Source organism: Orbilia oligospora, assembly GCF_000225545.1.
Source record: "Orbilia oligospora ATCC 24927 unplaced genomic scaffold scaffold00007, whole genome shotgun sequence".
NCBI classification, from domain to species: Eukaryota; Fungi; Ascomycota; class Orbiliomycetes; order Orbiliales; family Orbiliaceae; genus Orbilia; species Orbilia oligospora.
Genome location: NW_011645564.1, coordinates 1,021,380 through 1,040,015, shown reverse-complemented (window position 1 = coordinate 1,040,015; position 18,636 = coordinate 1,021,380). Strand labels below are relative to the sequence as shown.

General features: G+C 44.2%; 6 protein-coding genes across 6 annotated transcripts; 3 read left to right on the top strand and 3 right to left on the bottom strand.

The window, feature by feature from the left end:
* Window positions 1–573: 573 nt before the first annotated feature.
* Window positions 574–1,638, bottom strand: AOL_s00007g294 (uncharacterized protein; the record flags this gene model as incomplete). The annotated part of the gene is made up of 1 exon (XM_011120195.1): window positions 574–1,638. The coding sequence occupies one exon, from the start codon at window positions 1,636–1,638 to the stop codon at window positions 574–576; it is 1,065 nt and encodes a 354-aa protein (XP_011118497.1).
* A 1,732-nt stretch (window positions 1,639–3,370) lies between these two features.
* AOL_s00007g293 (uncharacterized protein) lies at window positions 3,371–5,742 on the top strand (the record flags this gene model as incomplete). Its single annotated transcript, XM_011120194.1, has 9 exons — window positions 3,371–3,608; window positions 3,672–3,757; window positions 3,816–4,033; window positions 4,116–4,187; window positions 4,254–4,279; window positions 4,387–4,943; window positions 5,014–5,144; window positions 5,217–5,580; window positions 5,632–5,742. The coding sequence occupies 9 exons, from the start codon at window positions 3,371–3,373 to the stop codon at window positions 5,740–5,742; spliced, it is 1,803 nt and encodes a 600-aa protein (XP_011118496.1).
* A 797-nt stretch (window positions 5,743–6,539) lies between these two features.
* AOL_s00007g292 (uncharacterized protein) lies at window positions 6,540–7,603 on the top strand (the record flags this gene model as incomplete). The annotated part of the gene is made up of 5 exons (XM_011120193.1): window positions 6,540–6,914; window positions 7,016–7,145; window positions 7,215–7,267; window positions 7,351–7,425; window positions 7,493–7,603. The coding sequence occupies 5 exons, from the start codon at window positions 6,540–6,542 to the stop codon at window positions 7,601–7,603; spliced, it is 744 nt and encodes a 247-aa protein (XP_011118495.1).
* A 2,814-nt stretch (window positions 7,604–10,417) lies between these two features.
* AOL_s00007g291 (uncharacterized protein) lies at window positions 10,418–12,055 on the top strand (the record flags this gene model as incomplete). Its single annotated transcript, XM_011120192.1, has 5 exons — window positions 10,418–10,926; window positions 11,010–11,227; window positions 11,292–11,596; window positions 11,671–11,868; window positions 11,942–12,055. The coding sequence occupies 5 exons, from the start codon at window positions 10,418–10,420 to the stop codon at window positions 12,053–12,055; spliced, it is 1,344 nt and encodes a 447-aa protein (XP_011118494.1).
* A 246-nt stretch (window positions 12,056–12,301) lies between these two features.
* Window positions 12,302–13,761, bottom strand: AOL_s00007g290 (uncharacterized protein; the record flags this gene model as incomplete). Its single annotated transcript, XM_011120191.1, has 3 exons — window positions 12,302–12,546; window positions 12,612–13,301; window positions 13,377–13,761. 3 exons carry the CDS (start codon window positions 13,759–13,761, stop codon window positions 12,302–12,304), a joined length of 1,320 nt encoding a protein of 439 aa, XP_011118493.1.
* Window positions 13,762–15,671: 1,910 nt separating this feature from the next.
* On the bottom strand, window positions 15,672–16,969 carry AOL_s00007g289 (uncharacterized protein; the record flags this gene model as incomplete). Its single annotated transcript, XM_011120190.1, has 2 exons — window positions 15,672–16,372; window positions 16,438–16,969. The coding sequence occupies 2 exons, from the start codon at window positions 16,967–16,969 to the stop codon at window positions 15,672–15,674; spliced, it is 1,233 nt and encodes a 410-aa protein (XP_011118492.1).
* Window positions 16,970–18,636: the final 1,667 nt, after the last annotated feature.

Sequence of the window (18,636 nt, the reverse complement as noted above, 5' to 3'; positions counted from 1 at the left end):
TGCCAAAGTGTCTGCAATCCAAGATCAAAGAATATCTAGTAGTAACACATCTGCGGAAGATTACTCGAGTTCTAGCGGAACATGGATCCGCAGCGTAGCCACTGTATTATGCATCAAAAAATTTTCGTGCTAATATTAATAGATGTATGTTCGAAGGATTTAAGGTCGTTGTCACAGACGGTATGTAAATATATTTCGCAGTGCACCCCTGTAGCGGTTCCACTACAGCATCTCAAAAACCGTTACACAGAAAGCTCCGAGGATCGCAAGAAGTACTAAAGGTATTTCGGACTATTAAAACGAATAGCAAGTTAATCGTCGAATTGATTTCTCTTCCAAATAAATTTTGAAAGCAGATGCGGGGCAAACAAAATATCTCATATGTGGCTACGGGTAATAGTACCTTATGCGCAGCGTCTGGCTTATCATCATAGTTCGAATCTGAAGAACTGGTGGGGCCTGTATTAGGTCTTCTAGTTGAGGTGGGTATTGACCTAGTGGGCTGGGGGGACTATTTGAGTTAATTAGCGATCTGGAGTATCTTGAACGATCGGGTAAGACGTCATCTTTGCATCAAGGTCTAGGAGAGCCATTCCTGGCTGCGTATAAGACGGCGACACGTATATGTATGCATCGAGATATGAAATTCAGGGGGATACGAACTGGAACACCATTATCTCCGCCGCCGCCGCCGCCACCCGAAGAACCATCAGGATACAAAGCCCTCACATCGCCATTGCGGGAACAGAGAAACTGAAGGCTTGATACTGAATAGACCATTTCAGGCCAAAATTCGGTAGCATATGAATAACATTGTTGTGCACTCCTGTCTCTTGAGGCACCAATGAACCTTGTATTCGAATCGTAGCAAAAATAGCTCGCTTTTTCCACGTTGTCGCCAGTAATAAATTGATTCCATCGGGAACAAGATTGGACGACGCTCCATGCTGCGGAGCATATGGCATTCCCTTCTGTCATTTCCTGCCTTACGTCCCCTTGGCTCGAGCAGTACCCCACCATTGACCATATTGCGGTTGCTAATGAGGTATCAGCCGTTTGCGCATAGCTGAAACAACTTGTAAATAGCCCGTCAAATATATCTGGCCGATAATTGTTGGAGCTATAGCACGCACAAAGCGCCAATTGCGAGGGTCCCCCGCCTTTGTTGTAGCCCTGTACCGAGCAGTATGATTGAACGGAACTAGCATAACTACAAGCAGTATAACCAGCGCTGAGCGTCGCGCGGATGTCGCCTGCAGATCTACACATCCCCAAGAAAGTTGCGAACCCGGTTCGAAATGCGGGATCCGTTCCGGCGTAGTTGTAACATTGCGAAATGTACCCGTCTACTTCACCAGGGCTGTATTGCGTTTGTGGGTAACACGCGCAGTAAGGAAGCCCAGAAATCCCTCCGACCTTAAAGAATCCATTATCCGAGCATTGTTTAAAAACGGTTGACACCCACTGACACGCGTACTGACCGGGCTGCTGGCGTGGAAGGAGCCCTCGAGCAAACTTTATGTCGGGCGCTGCGGTGATTGTCGCAGGCAAGGAGTTGAGGGGCTGTTCGACACAATTTGTTGCGCCAGCGTAAAGGAATTGCGAGAGGAGAAGCCAAGCAGTAAAAATGCGGTCCATTTCTCCCAATATACCCGCATATGCACACTGCGTGTGGAACTATTGCAGGAAGGCTGGAAGAACAACATAAGGTGCTGTCGTACATCGCTTTTAAGGGCGCGCTCATACATAACGCTCATGTGCCCACAATCAAGGTCAGCCCACGTTGGCAGCCTAAATCGTAGTTTCCTTGAAGATCCTTACAGGGGCTGCCACATTTTGTCAATAAACTCTAGCTTTGCAAGGCCAATGCTCATCCGCGCGCGGGCAAATCTGGAGAATCATAACGTTATCGTGGTCGGGATTACAGGCTTGGTACCATGGTGTTGCATGTGGAGCTTAACTCGAAACCTGGGTTAAGGCTTATATATATGCGAATATCGAATGAAGTAGTTACTGAACAAACAGAGGCTTTAAATTGTAGATAAATTCGTCTATAGAGAAGTAACTGGTTCGTATGGCGGTTTTTAGTTAGTGGATGTGTAAATACTTAGCTTCGCTTTCAACATTAATATATTAAGGGTCGGTACTGGCAGCGTAGTACAGGTGGCGTGCAGAGTCAATGCAGCCCTCATATGATGTGCATCCAGCGCTTGACTTTTGGACCAAAGTTAACTCGTCATAAATGTGATTTAAAAAGGTTTTTTATACGAAACATATTAAAAAGTCTTCATCGGATGTTTAACATACGCAATCGTCGTCACGATCACATTTAATCAATTGCATGAGCAATCAAAGCTAGTTAAGACGAGAACAAATTGTCGCTTATCTGAGCGGCGGAAGCTTCGATCTGATTGGGTTCTGTATTCCGATTCGTAGAACTCCAAAGTACCAGTACCCAGTTGTGGTACTTCATTTCTGATCAACGACACGATATCGACCGAGTTTTCGTCATCATTGCAGGTCAATGGATTTGTGAACCCGCTGAGCTTTGAAGAGATTGGCCAGCATCACCATTTAAAATCCCACGGATTCTCAACTAATGCTGTGCCGCCTGGTATACCGGTAGCTAACTTTACATTCCGACTAACTTATATTATACGGCTACAATAGCTATAGCTATAGCGATACGTACTGTGTAAATGTATTGTATATAATTATAATTGGTCTCAGGCTAGTACACTAGCAATTGAGCCTCAAGCTGGGAGTCTTGAAAGTGAAGCATGAGGAAATATACTTGATTAACGCCAGGTCAAAACCTGGCTCGCCAGAGACTCAGAGTACGGAGTACATGTACCCGAAATAAAAATCCGAAATTTTGCCAAGATGTAAAGAAAACTGCAACATTCTGCGCTGACTGTCGACTGGCTTAACTGGCACCCCTGTTCATTTTAAAGGGTCATCCCACACTACATGATGAAGCATAATTTTGAAATCGCATACCGACGAGGCGGGATTTGTAGCGAGAGGTATATGTACACGTTTTTGTCTCCATCTAAAAAAGCGAAAATCGGACCAAATTGTTGATATAATTGGGTAACTAGCGAACGGGTTGGCTACGTTAGGACTAAGGAGGAAAGTCAGCTAGCTTAGCTCCCGTCCGAGGGACGTCCAGACCTGGAGATTAAAATTTGCTTAGGCAATCTGTTCCGGATCTCGCACATTATTAATATTAAGTTTGTCCGATTCCCACCGGCCGGTAGCCTAGCACCAGAACTAGTATATAACTTCCAAGTCATAATCTATAGATGGAGGCCATCCAATATACAACCCATCAAATCTTCTTAAGCGATTATACCCCCTCACGTGCACCATGATACAACCACAAAGATCGCTTGACCCCGAACTCTCTGAGCACCAGCCTCTTATTCGTGGAGATGGGTTTAATCCAGACGAAATTGTCTATCATTCCACGCCCGAACCGCAATCAATTGTGACTAAGAATCAGCAAGATGAACTGCCACGGGTAGTAGAGGATGATGAAGATGACGAAGGTCCCGTTCGGGAAGTACCATCAGGCTTTTGGGGAGTAGTCGCATGTCTTCTAATCGGTAACTCTTGACTACACATGATTAATGTTACAACCTATAGAGCATGCAATTGACAGTTCCTAGGAGTCATTGTCGCCAATATTGACACTTCGCTTGTCATGGCAACCTTCGGACAAATAGGAAGCGAATTTGGCAGACTTGATGATGCCGTACGCAATATCTAATCCAATCTTTATTTAAAAGGCTTCACCTAATATATTTTCATAGAATTGGATGATAGTTGGATATCAGCTCGGAGTGTTGACAACCCAGCCAATGGTTAGTACTGCAGTCTACATTGGTGCTGTGCCGCAAGCGGGCCCGCCTCACTACAGGCAGATAGCTAACAAATTGCGAGACCAGTACGGAAAACTGAGCGATATCTTTGGCCGGAAGGCTCTCTTGCTTATTTCCTACGGGTTATTCGCTGTAGGTTGTCTCTGGATGTAAGTGCCCAATGGCCTTCACTTTTTACCCGGCTATATTGCCGAATCTATAGGACCGAGTATGGTAACATTATATATGTAGTGGTACATCAACAGAGTTCTGGCATCTCGTCGTCGGTAGGGTTATTTCGGGCATAGGAGGCGGTGGGATGACGTAAGGATTAATATGAGCCCATGATTCGAACTATACTTTGCTAACTCGCAAACCATCTTCTCTAAGTTCTGTTGTTTCGATTCTGCTCAATGGTAAGATAAAAAGGATATCCGATCCTCCTTTTGTGGCGTCTGGGGGTGAGACTAGGGGTGACCAAAACCAACTGAGGCTAACCTGTGGCCTGTCTTGCCATCTGTAGATCTCGTCCCCCTCCGCGACCTAGCAGCTTGGAGAAGTTATGTCTACATTGCAGCAACCCTTGGAAGATCCTGTGGAGCGCCACTCGGTGGTTTCATGGTTGACACTATCGGATGGAGATGGTATAACCCCTTAAACAGGCTTAAAGGCGTCAAGGGGACTAAATTGATTATTAGGTCATTCCTGGGCCAAGTCCCTCTAGCAGTCCTTGCTATCGCCATGGTATCTATCAAGTTGAATATTCCCCATAAAGGGAAACAGCGCAAGACCGAAAACTTTTTCCAGTGTTTTCGGAGAATAGACTTTACAGGCGCACTAAGTCTTGCAGCTTCACTGAGTTTGTTTCTCGTGTTCTTGGATGAAGCTGGCAAACGGATGTTTTTGGCCAATAAGCTACTTATTGGATCTGGTATCGGGTCGCTCATTTTTGGTGCCATCTTCTTTTATGTGGAAGCATATGTCGCCAAGGAGCCTATCTTATCACTACGAATACTTACGCAACGTGATGTTCTCTCCGTATATTCAACACTCGGGCTTACAACTGGCAGTCAGATTTCGGTAATCTTTCCACTTAACATACATTCAGTACCGCATTATTTTTTTTCAGTCTTGCTGACAATCTTCTTAGTTTGTATCTACGGTAGCCATATACTTCGTGATAACCCTTGGAGTGTCAAACGCAGATGCGGCAGCACGAATTGTCTTCGGAAATGTAGCCCATGCAATGGGAGGTCTAATGGCTGGAATTTTAATTCGACGGTAAGTTTTGGTTGGGTTTCGACGTATCCATCTATTTATCTGTTTTTTATAAACTGACGTGGCAACTACTAGAACTGGTCGTTATAAGAGATATCTTGTTATAGCTATGTCTATTTCCACTATTGCGTTACTTCTCGTAACTATTCGCTGGCGAGGAAACACAAACATCTTTGAAACTGCGTATATCGCTCCTGCAGGCTTCGGCATCGGGATGATCAATACTGCGGCATTTATCGCTTTATCAGCCAGTGTCGAACACAAAGACCAAGCAATGGCAACATCTGGATTTTATCTTAGCGATAACCTCGGTTTTGTTGCCATCAGTAGCCTTGGGAATGCGGTACTTCAAACAGCACTAGCAAAAAGACTAGACGTTAGGCTGGACGGGGTAACCAACAAGAAAGAGGCGAGTAGCTCCGGTTACCTAGAGCTTTGTGTAAGATATATATTTTATGTAGAAGATATACTAACCAATTCAAACTTACAGGTTATTCGAGACGTAATGGCAAGCATTAGAAACATTAAGGGCTTAGATCAGCCCATTCGCGAGAAGGCCATAAAAGCGTTTGTAGAGGCGCTACAATGGGACCATGGTTAGCTTATCCATATTTTGATATTCACACACCGTAGTTATCTGGAATATGCTGATAATAGTACAAAACTTTAGGTTTATCCACAATAATATACGCAGTCTCTCTATTCATTGTAACCGTCTTTCTCCGAGAGTATAGCCTTGAGGGTCGATAATGTCGTGTACTGGCGGTTCATGGAATACCGTGTTTCAAGATATTTTAATTTTTAAGTTTTACAAGAGGACATCATCAATCATAGATCATAGAATAGATCCAATTGAACTTAGACATAGCTCCAAGCTTCACGGATAAATCAACTGCGAACAAAGAATAAAAAAGATAATTAATATTCTAAGAACAAATTCGGAGAAAAATGAGGAAGAATCATGTGTTGTAAATGTGTCTTTTTTAATATCTTGGCGCGGAGACCCTTTAACAAAGGCCTAGAACGAGGAGACCACAATCTTGGCCTGGCCCAGCCTATTCTTGAGTACGTATTACCGACAGCTGTCAAGTTTGGCCGGCTCTTCGTGGGATTTTTCGCCGGATTTTTAACTGAGACGTTTACTTCGGTATTTGAACAAGGCATGTCACAAATGATGACTTCCACGATGAATTAAGCTCATGTTTGAGGCATGAAGTCGATCTATCAATTATCATTTGCATTCAGGACCACACAACTGAACTCGTGCTCTTGAGTGTAACGCATGCATTATTATTACTAAGCTAAGTTAAGCTAACGTTCAAACACTTTGCACTATAGTACCTCACCTCAATCAAATAGAATACATCCTTCTCTCTCTAGTTTGTGAAGCAGTAAACAATGAAGTCCTTCTTATTAGTAACTTTTCTCGCGAGTGCTTGCGCCGCCCAATATGGCCAATCTCTCGACGACCTCCCCAAGATAGTTGACAACTCGACCGCCACGTCTTCGCCGGAAAAATATATCCTCCCTCCACTTCCTTATGAATACAATGCTTTAGAGCCCCATATCTCGGCCCAAATCATGAAATTGCATCATCAAGCTCACCACCAAGCTTACGTTGACAATCTCAATAAGGCGCTTGCTGAACTGAAGGAGGTACAAGCAAAGGAAGATATGGCGGCCAAAGACAGAATTGAGGCCTTGGAAGAAACCATTCATTTCAACCGTGGAGGGCATATTAACCATTCTTTATTCTGGAAAAGCCTAGCTCCGGTGTGTAATCCATATCTTGTCTCTATACCAAAGTGAAACGGTAAAGCAGGAGGTTTCCTTGACGTAGAGGCACAGTTGCTGATTATTCTTCGAAACAATAGGCTGGATCGCCAGAAACACGCCTTCAAGGGGGCTTGGAGAAAGCCATTGTGGCGAAATGGGGAAGTGTAGATGGATTAAGCGCTGCATTGTTCAGGATAATTCTTGGGAGAGTAAGAGGAAGCGGCTGGGGTATGTCGCCGACATCAATATTGTTGAAACCCAGGACTAACGTGCCTTATTCCGCTGTGGCGTGAACAGGTTGGATTGTTTGCAATGTCGATACGCGGGAACTTTCATTTGCGACAACGAGAGTATGTACACTCGGTTCCAGCCGGTGTTTGTGACATTTTGATGAGTGGATGACTGGTAGGCTAAAGCTGCTTTGGATTTGCAGGATCAAGATCCAATTTCTCTCCCCCAGCTGGTGATCCTCGGAATCGACATGTGGGAACACGCATACTATTTGCAGGTATGTCCTACCCCGCTCTATGAAACCCGTTCAATCACGGTAGGGTGATAACGATTGTCGTATGTAGTACTATAATAAAAAGCAGAGCTATCTGAAGGCGATATGGGCTGTTTTGAACTGGAAGGAAGCTGATGAAAGGTATGCTTCTTGTTTGAAGCACGCCACTACTTCTTCCTAAAGAAGCTCGAAAGCCCAAGCTTCGATGTGCGTTTTGGGGAGCTTGAGATCTTTTGGGCATTGAGATTCTTCCTTCGCATGGTCATTTCATAATCTCTCTGAGCTTGTTGGAATCGTTCTATAACTCTTGGGTCAACGCCGCTGAGATCGACGTCGGAGTTGTCACTGCATATGCTTAAGGGCCTCTCAGAATAGATTATTGAGCTCGAGCTTTTGATGTCCTTGTTTTCAAATCGGTCGTTCATGTTGGAGTGTGTGTTCGAGAATGCTCTGGGACTGTTCTAGGGTCGTGAAGATAGGTTGGACAAATAATCAAATTGTATTTTCGAGAATATATATAATGAAGGATGTATTCGAGGTTAACTTCTGACTTGTCGTATATCCATCTTCTATCTTGATAGACTGATTCTTTCGTTGTCTATTATATAAGTTTTCAAATGCATATCCTTGAAAGCATATGTTTAACGACACTGACTCGTTGAATGACGGTTTTTGGTCAAACCCCGCCCTCACAGAAGAATCATGTGAATTTAACTAGCTCTCCGCGATGCCGGTCCACATATCTACAAGCAATAAATCGATGTTTTCCCACCTGCCGGGAGGATTTTCGGAGAAACACCGGCATAAAGGAGAGACTGCGGAACTGCTGATTAATGTGTTGAGGGGGCCGGCACAAGATCGTAGGCCCCAGTTTTGCTGTATATTTCAGGCCTAGATATGTTGCCGCTATCAACCATGGCCATAATGCCAAAATTAAACGGGCCTCCGGACAGTGTCCTTAAAAAGCAGGCAAAGATGTCCTGGAAAGACTCGGTGAGTTTCCTATCTGAGCATCGACCGTTTCTCATGCGACCAGGACCGAAGTTCGCGTTCGATCAAGAGCGAGATAGCGAGAGTCATGTCCACGGATTTTGGAACGGCACAAAATTTCACAAGGCCTCACAGGGAAGCCGGCACCGCTGATATACACTGCCTGTTAGGGATCATCAAAACCTGATTGGCTTAAAAATTCGTTGTGAAGATTATCTCTTGGTTTGTGGGATATGAATGTGCATATGCACATCTCGATGTCGAAGTCAATTAATGGAGGATCCGGATCGGTTATAATGAAATTCTAAAATGGTAACAGTTGTGAGACTCAAAATTGAGGAACGCCAACACATTTTTTGTTAAAAATACCACAATGAGAACTTCAAGGCGCAACTGGATTTTATAGGACAAGTGAAGGCCACTGAGCTTATTTTCTTTGCAATTAGTTAGAAAAGGCTGTGAATTCATCGAAGTAACTAAAATAGGGACGACTATGATCTTTGCAAAAGTCATAGCTTACATTATATGTGCGGAATCTCCCATAACCGACACTATCGAGGTTTAGATATGCTAACAGACTTTGTCAGCATGCTCTTCAAATCGGCTAGCTAGACGTCGAGCTAACGGGAGCCTCTATATACTACTTACGGACGCAGCTCCAAATTTAATGCGGTTACGGCCGTACAAGAAACATTGCAATAAATAACGGCGGGTATATACATTCCAGCCACATTAGCCTCTCGTGGCTACTCATGATCGATCAGATATGATACAATCGCTCTAATATAATCCCAAAATCTCAGACCCGTCATCTTTTATCCTTGTGGGAATAATACCGCCGTCCCGGAACTTCTAGGACCAGGAATCATAAAATGGCAGCCCAGATCCAAGGGCTAGGCTATACTGCATTTGATATAGAGATACATATCGATATGTGCTGACTCAGTCAGTTTATGTCGATCACCGCCCCGTCTGCAATGGCTCGGGATTCGGCTCTCGGATACCACGTTTCGGTCAAGGCTAAGTAAGCGCATGAATTTGAAGGAGCTGAAATTCATGGACAGAACAGGATCTCTGGATTCACAGATCTTTCTTTCCAACTTCCACCAATGGATACGACTATTTTACGCCATAGATAATAAGGAGAGTTTCAGTTGGAACTTTAAAGACAAGATGCTTAGAAGATCCAGATGCTCTCCACATTGGAGTGATGGTAAAAATAGGATTATATAGTTAATCCGTACATAATCTTTACATCCAAGAAACAATTTGACAAACCTCAAAGTCATTTGCATTACTAGTATACACATAGCTAGCCTTTTACCCATTCAGCCAGAATCAGTCCCCGCAGAACATAATCCCCACAAACCATGGTAATAGTTTTTTTGAACAATGGGGTGAATTAGTCCGGAACTTTCCATATCCTTAGGGCTGCTATGTGATTGACGGAAAAACTTTTCAGTGTCCGATGACGCGCAATAAGAGTACAATCTGCAAGGAACAAGCAATCTTGGTTGTGTTCGCTTGAGCTAAACTGACTTGGCAGGGTATACCTTGGCTAGTGCTTGTTGCCAGCCAAAACTCTCAGCAGAGGCTTTGCCCTTTTACCCTTTTCAGCCATCCGAATTTGCGGGTTCCACGGCCCAACTTCCAACGTGCCTGAGCGTGATGGTTATGTCTGGAACTGTGGGGTCGACTAGGTTCGCTTTCGCTGACCGAAGGGACAACCGCGACATGTTTCGCCGTAAACTGTGTTGATCGTGATTTTCCCCGGATAAATCTCGAAGACCTGGAGAATTAACACATGTATCTGGAAGACTACCAGATCCCGGTCCGGGGTAAGGAGGCTCGAGGGCCTACGTAGATATTCGCTTCGAGGTATTGTCGCAAAAACATGACGTTTTTTGTTATAAATAACGGTGTTTCCGACGATCCTTGAATCCAAGTTCACCGTCAACCCAGCGTACTTGGATTTGAACTAAAGGTCGCAGAATAACGATTCAAAATGAGATTACTCGGACTCTTCGTAGCCGCCCTTGCGGCCCTCCCCGAGGTTGTTGAATGCGCCGGTGGCCGTGTTCACCACGCCAAAGACGGTTCCGTTATCGGAACCACCGCTCCGCGTCCAACTATCAAGCCCAAGCCATATACGACTGGCAAGCAATTCATTAAGTCTGAAAGACGAAAGCGCACCTGCTTCGTCGATGCACTTGGGAATGGCCGAGATGATGCACCTCAGATTCTCGCTGCTTTGCATGAATGCAATGGGAATGGCACAGTCGCTCTACTTTCGCCCTTATATACGATTGCTACACCGCTCGATCTGACATTCCTGAACGGAATTGATATCGATATCCAGGGAACTTTGAAATTCACACCAGATACCGACTTCTGGCAGGCAAACAGCTTCAAATACACCTTCCAAAACTCCTCGTCGTTCTGGCAAATCGGTGGCAATGATGTCCACATTTTCGGCTCCGGAAAGGGTACAATCGACGGATCCGGTCAAGCTTGGTAAGAGGCGCTGATTCATGTTTTGCATGGATTAAACATGTGGTTTGTAAATTGCTAACGTGTATGACTTGATTCTAACTTAGGTATGATCTTTATGCGAAAGATCCACTCATTCTTCGACCAATTCTTATCGCCTACAAGGACTTGCACCAGGCCACTGTTAGCGGTTTGAATCTCAGATACAGCCCCCAATGGTACCAAATTGTTATCGATAGCAGTGATATCATCTTCGACAACATTGATATCTTTGGCGGATCTGTCAGCAAAAATCCTGCGAAAAACACCGACGGATGGGATACCTGTAAGTTCCCCGGAATTATTTAAAGAAAGTTATCAAAGCCTCATTTAAACTAACGCCACATCAGACCGTTCCGACAACATTGTTATCCAGAATTCCCACATCGACAATGGTGACGATTGCGTTTCCTTCAAGCCAAACTCCACCAATATGGTTGTTCAAGGTCTCTTCTGCAATGGTTCTCACGGAATCTCTGTCGGATCTCTCGGTCAATACTACAAGGTTTATGACTTGGTTGAGGATATTTATGTTTACAACACCACCATGATCAACGCCTCCGACATGGCTAGAATTAAGGTCTGGCCTGGTATCCAGAGCGCCTTGAGCGTTGATCTCCAAGGTGGTGGCGGTATCGGATTGGTCAACAATATCGTAAGTTCTATATTGGGTTCTAGAAACCCAATAGCTGGATTCTATATCATGCCACGTTACTAACTAAATCCAAGACATACGATTTGATGCAAATTTCCAATGTCGATTACGGCATTGAGCTCACTCAGTGCTACGGTCAAAAGAACTTGACTCTCTGCAACCAATACCCATCCACCCTTGAAATCAAGAACGTTGTTTTCAAGAATATGTGGGGTACTGCCAGCAAGAAATACGACCCAACTGTCGGCACTCTTGTGTGCAGCAGCCCATCTGTAAGTCAACATACTCTGGCATTTGAAGTAGGAGATACTATTGAGCTTTACTTACCACTTTTTTTAATTATAGGTTTGCCACAACATCGTTGCCAAAAACATTAATGTCGTTCCTCCAAGCGGCAAAGCACCAAAGTACACCTGCACCAACATGGACAGGACTCTTCTCGAACTTCCTTGCGCTTAAGTGTTGGACCAAAGATTTTGGATACGAGTAACCTAGAATATAGAAACTCGCCTATATATATTTGATGATACTCATATGTATAAAGATAATGAAATAATTTCTTGATGACATTAATAATGATATCCGAACGCTATATAAAAGGCCATCTGTAGTGATTTATGGGTATATTCTACGAGTACATGGGTATCTTATGCTCTCAATACAAATTCTTGGGTATCTTTCCTCAATTCATGGCGACAGGCCATTTTATAATGCATGAACAAGATCCTGGAAACCGTCAAAGGCCTCCTCACCGCTTGGAATGATCTGGTTCGCAGGAAGGACGAAGCCATATCGGCCAGTATCTCTGAGCTCAACGGAGTAGGAGTGGATGATGTTCAAGGCTCCGTAAGTGTAATCAGTTGAATCACCAGTGGTAGGGTAGATCGTAGTGCAAGACGGTCCGTATGTGAACGATGTCTTGTATCGTCTGCGCATACCCGCTTCCCAGACTATAATGATAAGTTAGTTATCAATCCATTTCAAGGCTTTGTCAAATTGGGACTTTTGTGCTTACTCTTCATAACGCGGAGATGCTCAGCTTCATCTGGCGCAGGGGTATTGCATGTATAACCCCATGGCGACAAAATCAACTGAGAGTACGAGTGGTAATCAATGAACAACTTCACGCCCACTGTGTTAACCAAGTCTTTAAGGAATCCCGAGAGGCCCTTGTATTCGGCTGTGTCACCGGCACCAAGACCCTTGAAATCTTGGGCACATGGGTTGGTCGATGCACCACCAGAAGAGCTCCACTTGTAATCCCAGTTTCTGTTAACGTCAGTTCCAATGCAAGAATTGGAACTAAGTCTCAAGCGGTTCTTTCGCCACATTCTGTCTGTAGTTTGGCTGTAGACGAATCCGTCTGGGTTGACGACTGGGAAAATGAAGTAGTCGTAACTGTCAAGCATCGAAGAAATCGCAGCAGTTGCATTGCTAACGGTACCAGCTTGGAGAAGCTTAGTGGCAAAATACTCGGTAACTTTCGAGGTAATCCATTCTCGCGCATGGACATTGCTGTGAAGCACAATAGCGGTCTTGCCCTTCTGCTTGCCCCAGATGTGAATGCCAACGATTTCTCTACCTTCCGTAGATTGACCCGCAACCACGATTTCTGCGTTGTTTGGGTACGAGGTGGCCAGGTTGTAAAGGTAAGTTTGGTGGTAACCGTATGCATGATACGCCGTGAACCAGTTTGGATCAGGAGCTTAAAACCACGCAAGATTTATTAGTCTGCGATACGAGAAAATTGTAGTGCAAGGGAGGATCGATTTAAACTTACCATTGGCAGCCTGGAGGGCCAATCTGCTCGAAGAAGCCTGCGAAACAGTGACTGGGGACTCCGCTTCAATCGAAGCTCCAAGATCCTCGTGCATAACCTCAATGTTCAACCCGGCTTTTTTCGAAATTCTATCGAACTCCGATTGAGCACTCGGTGGAATAGCCACGTCTACATGGCTATTGACATTATAACCATGGGTCCAGGTATCGAGATACAGATTGTCAACAAGCGACTTGATGACAGCAATATCTTCTTCGGTGTGTGTTTGTAACCGAACAACACGAGTACCGCTGTGGTTAACCTTCTTGACGGATGCAACAGGCGAGGCCGCAACGGCGCCTGTGAATGCAAGGATAGCTAAGATCTGTGTCTTGGAAAAGTACATTTTGAAATTTGAAAAAAATTTATTCTGGCGGGGAACCAAATTATCGAAAAGATATCTCTGGTGAGGGGCTGGTCTGCAACAGTCACGGTTTCAAAAAGTTGGGCGAGATAACTCAAGTTATATAGATACCAAGAGCTTCAGTCTATAATGAACTCTTAGGCGGTCAACTACGGTGGCTTTGGGCGCCAATTGAAGAGATTAAAGTCAATCTATCTACTAAGACTTGTGAAACAATTCTGACGATCAGCTGTCTCGCCGAAAGAGGGAAGCTGCATTGTGCCGCCGACGTATCACTTGATAGCGGACTGCATATGTACCTTCGCCGTAGGACCGAAAGAGGCAAGTTAGAACGTCGAAGCCCGCACCAGTGCACTGGCCCTTGTGGTCTTAGTTCAGGGCGTTATTACGTGAATAGTTAGTCAACAAGGGCGGGCGGACAGAACAAGGGAAATCATAAGAAATCCCAAGAGACACAACTCTGCCACTGACTGAGAATAGCGGTCAGTGCGGTTGCATAAACACGATTCGTCGTAAAAAAAGTAGGTGAAACGCCGCTTTAATATATTTCAGACTTCATTCGACTTCCCAATTATTCATTATTGATTATTTTACCCGTAATATATACAGGGTGCTGACTTGTTGGAGCCGTTATAACAGCAATGATATGCGGGATTCTATTCCTTGAGGGAAGATCGTTGTAAAATCGGGAGCCAATCCGATTTACCTGCCGAAATGATCCTAGGATTCCGTGCCTCGGATATACGTCTTCCAAGTCGATGAGAGTGACAATACAAGGCAACCACTAATTGCGGAATCTACGTATACCCAGCTCAGGATCCGTCTACATGTATACAGAGGACCGGATCGAGTTCAATAGCTTTGTATTTCTTAGCCTCGAATCTTTTTCTTTCGGGAAAATACCGACCGCTAAGCCGTCGACCCAAACTTTAGTCCTTGGCCGAGCTAACCCCAGTCCTATGGTGCTAGGACTGTCCAGGATTGTGTTGGGCTGGCAATTAATATAGGATGTAACGCTTGTCCCGGTCAAAGCTCGGTCATAATCAGGATTCTAGGACCTGCAGGACCGATATGATATTATATCATGACACCGCTGATATTAGTAATTAACATATATATAAGAAATATTACAGGCTCAACTTGGTACTGGTAATCAGCGCGTGCAAAGCTGCAGGAGGCTTAATTACTTTTCGCTTTGCATATGGCACAGCTCTCAGGATTAATAATAATACTTAAGTACTAAGTATGTTATAGTTGTAGGAATCCAATTCATAGTACCAATCGACTGACGACCCAGGTTTTGGCCCGTATCCTTCCAGTACCTCACTTGAAATATGCAACAGCTCAACACACCCCGAGGATAAACCTGGTCAGGAAGTTGATACCTAGGTAACCAACAGATGGGAAAAAAGCTTGTCTGTTTGCCCAAGGCCTCCAACATTCGTATCACACCGTTTCTATCCTATAACTACACGATATCCAAGGATTGATTTTAAGTCCTTCCAGAAACAGGTATCGATGACATACTTATCAGTACCTTGCCCCCGTTATCTAGCCATGGAATGACGTTTTGAATCTATGGGTTGCGACGTTGTGCTTCTAATTTTACTTTGGATATCAATAGCTGTTCCCGAGTATATCTTGAAGTGGATTGCTCCGCATATACCATAAAAGTTCGCGACATCCACTAGTCTCATACCCAAAGGCCACAATAAAAATTAAAAAAGTTAAAAAATAAAAATACGAGGCTAGCCTTCTGCAAATTGTTTTGAGTTTGAATAATTGTCTTCTAATTGAATAAATGGAGTGCTGCTTTCTTGACAAGCTTTCGTAGATTTAGTTTTCTATCACCGATCTCAACACACGTAAATACAGCTCTGGGGCAAGTGAATTTAAGCGCAGAAGTAAACCAAGAAATCCTCCAGTCTCGTCCCGATCATACGCTTCATAATATCATCAAGCTTAGCCACATCATTCTCACCACCGACCTGGCTCCTCCTTAACTCATTCATCATAAAGCCATTAAGTGCTTCTACAAACTCCATAAGACCATCGTCCTGTCCCCATTTATGAGCGTAGTACACAGGATTAGTATAAAGCCATACCCCCATATTTCTAACACATCGAGACATGTCTTCCGTACGTTTGCAACAAAACCCGTAAGTACCGTGAATGTTAAATCCTTTCCATGTCTCCAAAGCAAGTTTGTTTTGTCTGCCTAAGACGTTATTCACATTATAAATTTCTCCGACCACCCGGTCTCGCATTCTGTCAGCGATGTCCGAAGAGAGAACCGTAAGTAGCGACAAAATGCCAGCATCGCATTTATCGCAGCAAGGGGCATCTAGTACACCAGCATCCAGTAGAAATATAAAAAAGCCGGACTCGATCATTCTGCAATAAGAATATTGTACAAGATCTCCACTACCATTGCACATTGCGTGGCAAATGCTTTCTTCGCCAAATCGCTCGTGAAAACGAGCCGAAGGCGTACGAGGGATTGCATCTTCCATCTCAATAGACCCGTTGTAGCCCTTATCCAATGCGATGCTGTAGTTCTTATACATCCAGTAATGAGTGTGGTTCGGCTGACCTTTAATAGTAACAGGAGTATTATGAGTCCTAGACACTACCGTACACCCAATTTGTTGTTCGTACATTGCACCAGTCTGATATCCGAGGCTGTCGTCGTGAACAAAGACGTGTGCAAACAAACGGGGGAGAATGTTTGGGTCGGATTTGTGTTGTAGGACTGAAGCTGCTCTGTGTGGGCAGTTTCTGGGGCAGAATTCGGCTTTTCCAAATATGAGACGAGATGAGCTCTGGGATCTTGGGCCACGAAGGAAGATTCAATCATTTCCGAACATATGCATGGAGGCTGTGCCAAATTTTTTGGTACGGCTTCTACCACAACATTGCGGATTGTCGGGAGGAGACTAGTTTCATAGTGTACGGGTTCTGGTTGGGATTCTGGGTAGGCGATTTCCGGAATATCCTTTTTCAAAGCCGTAAATCTTTTTATGATATTTGCCAAACACCGTAAACAGTGAATGTGGACCTCTGGATCCCCGCATACACAAAGATACTTGTCATCCACATCTAGAGCATGCGGACCTTCGACAAGATTATCATAAAATTCTTTGTGAATGGTGTTAGGTCTGACGCCGATGGGTAGAGTGTATGATGCCATTTTGCCTTTTAGAATTTCAAGCTCGTCGCCGCACGTAAAGCACGGAGCCATGCCCATCTTGCTTACGACAGGAACAGGTCGAAGTTGACTAAATGAAGGCATATCGAAATTTGCAAGTTGATATTTTATATGCGTATCTAGAGGCTTTGATAGTCTATTGATTATTATATTAGTCCTTGTACAACGTAATTAAATCGACAAGTTCTAAGCAAAGTAGGATTAAATATAAAGAAAGATATATACTAGAGACTTGAACTGACTGATTCTGTTAAGTGAGGATGCTGGTAATTTCGTTTGTTTTTGAACTTGTATTCGGTTTCCAACCTTTGGTTTTTGAGTTATTGGAATTGTGAATATCAACCCAAAGATGCCCATCGATATCATGATATTTATAAACTGAGCTTGAAATTGATCTGAGGAATCATTCTAAAATAAAAGATCAGTCCGAACAGGACTGATACAAGCTCTGATGAAGCTGATATAGTCTTGATCTCACTAGTACTAACCTATATGTCGTTATAACTTATAATAAATCTAGCAAGATAAGTTTAAGTGGACGCAAGCTAGAATTCTTTCCTCAAGATGTAATGTACGATAGCTAGTCTCCACATTCTTGATAACAATTGATTAGAAGGTTCCCGATGCCGGGCTCCTTGAGGACTTGAATTTAGATACGAGCAAAATATATTAGTCAGGTTGAGATTGAATTTATTAACATAACCTGAATAGATATGCAGTAGGTTCCAGCATGTACCTCGCTAAAGCTAATCTGTACTCCAACTTAAGGTTGGAATTTCGTATGGACCCTGTGATCGAATGTGCATTGTGCATCCATATGCACGTTCCTCACGATTGCGTACGGCGTCCCAAATGCGCCAGATGTTTTTATGCCTAACCACGTTTGGGAACCCCTCTACCTACTTTAGACCACACCAAGCGCCCACGCGTCTTACTGGCTGGCCCACCGGCTGGGTTATGGGCCGGTTCGCAGGCGGGCAGGCTGCCCATAAGCCGCCCTAACCAGCCTGTGAACCAGCCTGCAAACCAGCTTTGTGAGCGAGCCTGTGAACTGGACTGTGAACCAGCCTATGAGCAAGCCTATGAGCCAGCTTGTGAACCACCAGCCATGTGTATATAAGCACCATGTTCGGCCGGGCCTGCCCTAGCCCGGATCGGAATTTTGTGTTTCGTGGGACCTGTGTTTCGCTACGCTTTCACGCTTTTGCGACGTATTCTTCATCGTACTATTTGATTACAAATATGAATCGCCTTTGACTTTGATGACGTCATCGATTGTTTTGAATGATAATTTATAAAATGAATGAGGACCGGTACCAGTGATGAGATACCCAGGCCGGAATGTTTCGTAAAATTCCTCGAGCAGTATTGGTTAATTTGATTGGTTGTGGTTACTAATTAATTCCTCGCATCTCGGTACCTTATACTCCCCTAGATCTGCGAGCTAAATTTAAAGCAGTCGGCATATTGCCACAAACCCCGATTGAACTCTCTTCTAGGCGGTATCAAAACGCCAGTAATTAGTTAGACTTGAATCCTAGTCTCGTATTGCAGACGCGGTCCACACAATACGAGACTACTTGAATCCATGGTCGATTCAAGTGCCCCACTATTGCTACTGAATTAAAACGCATCAAGCTTATGGCGAA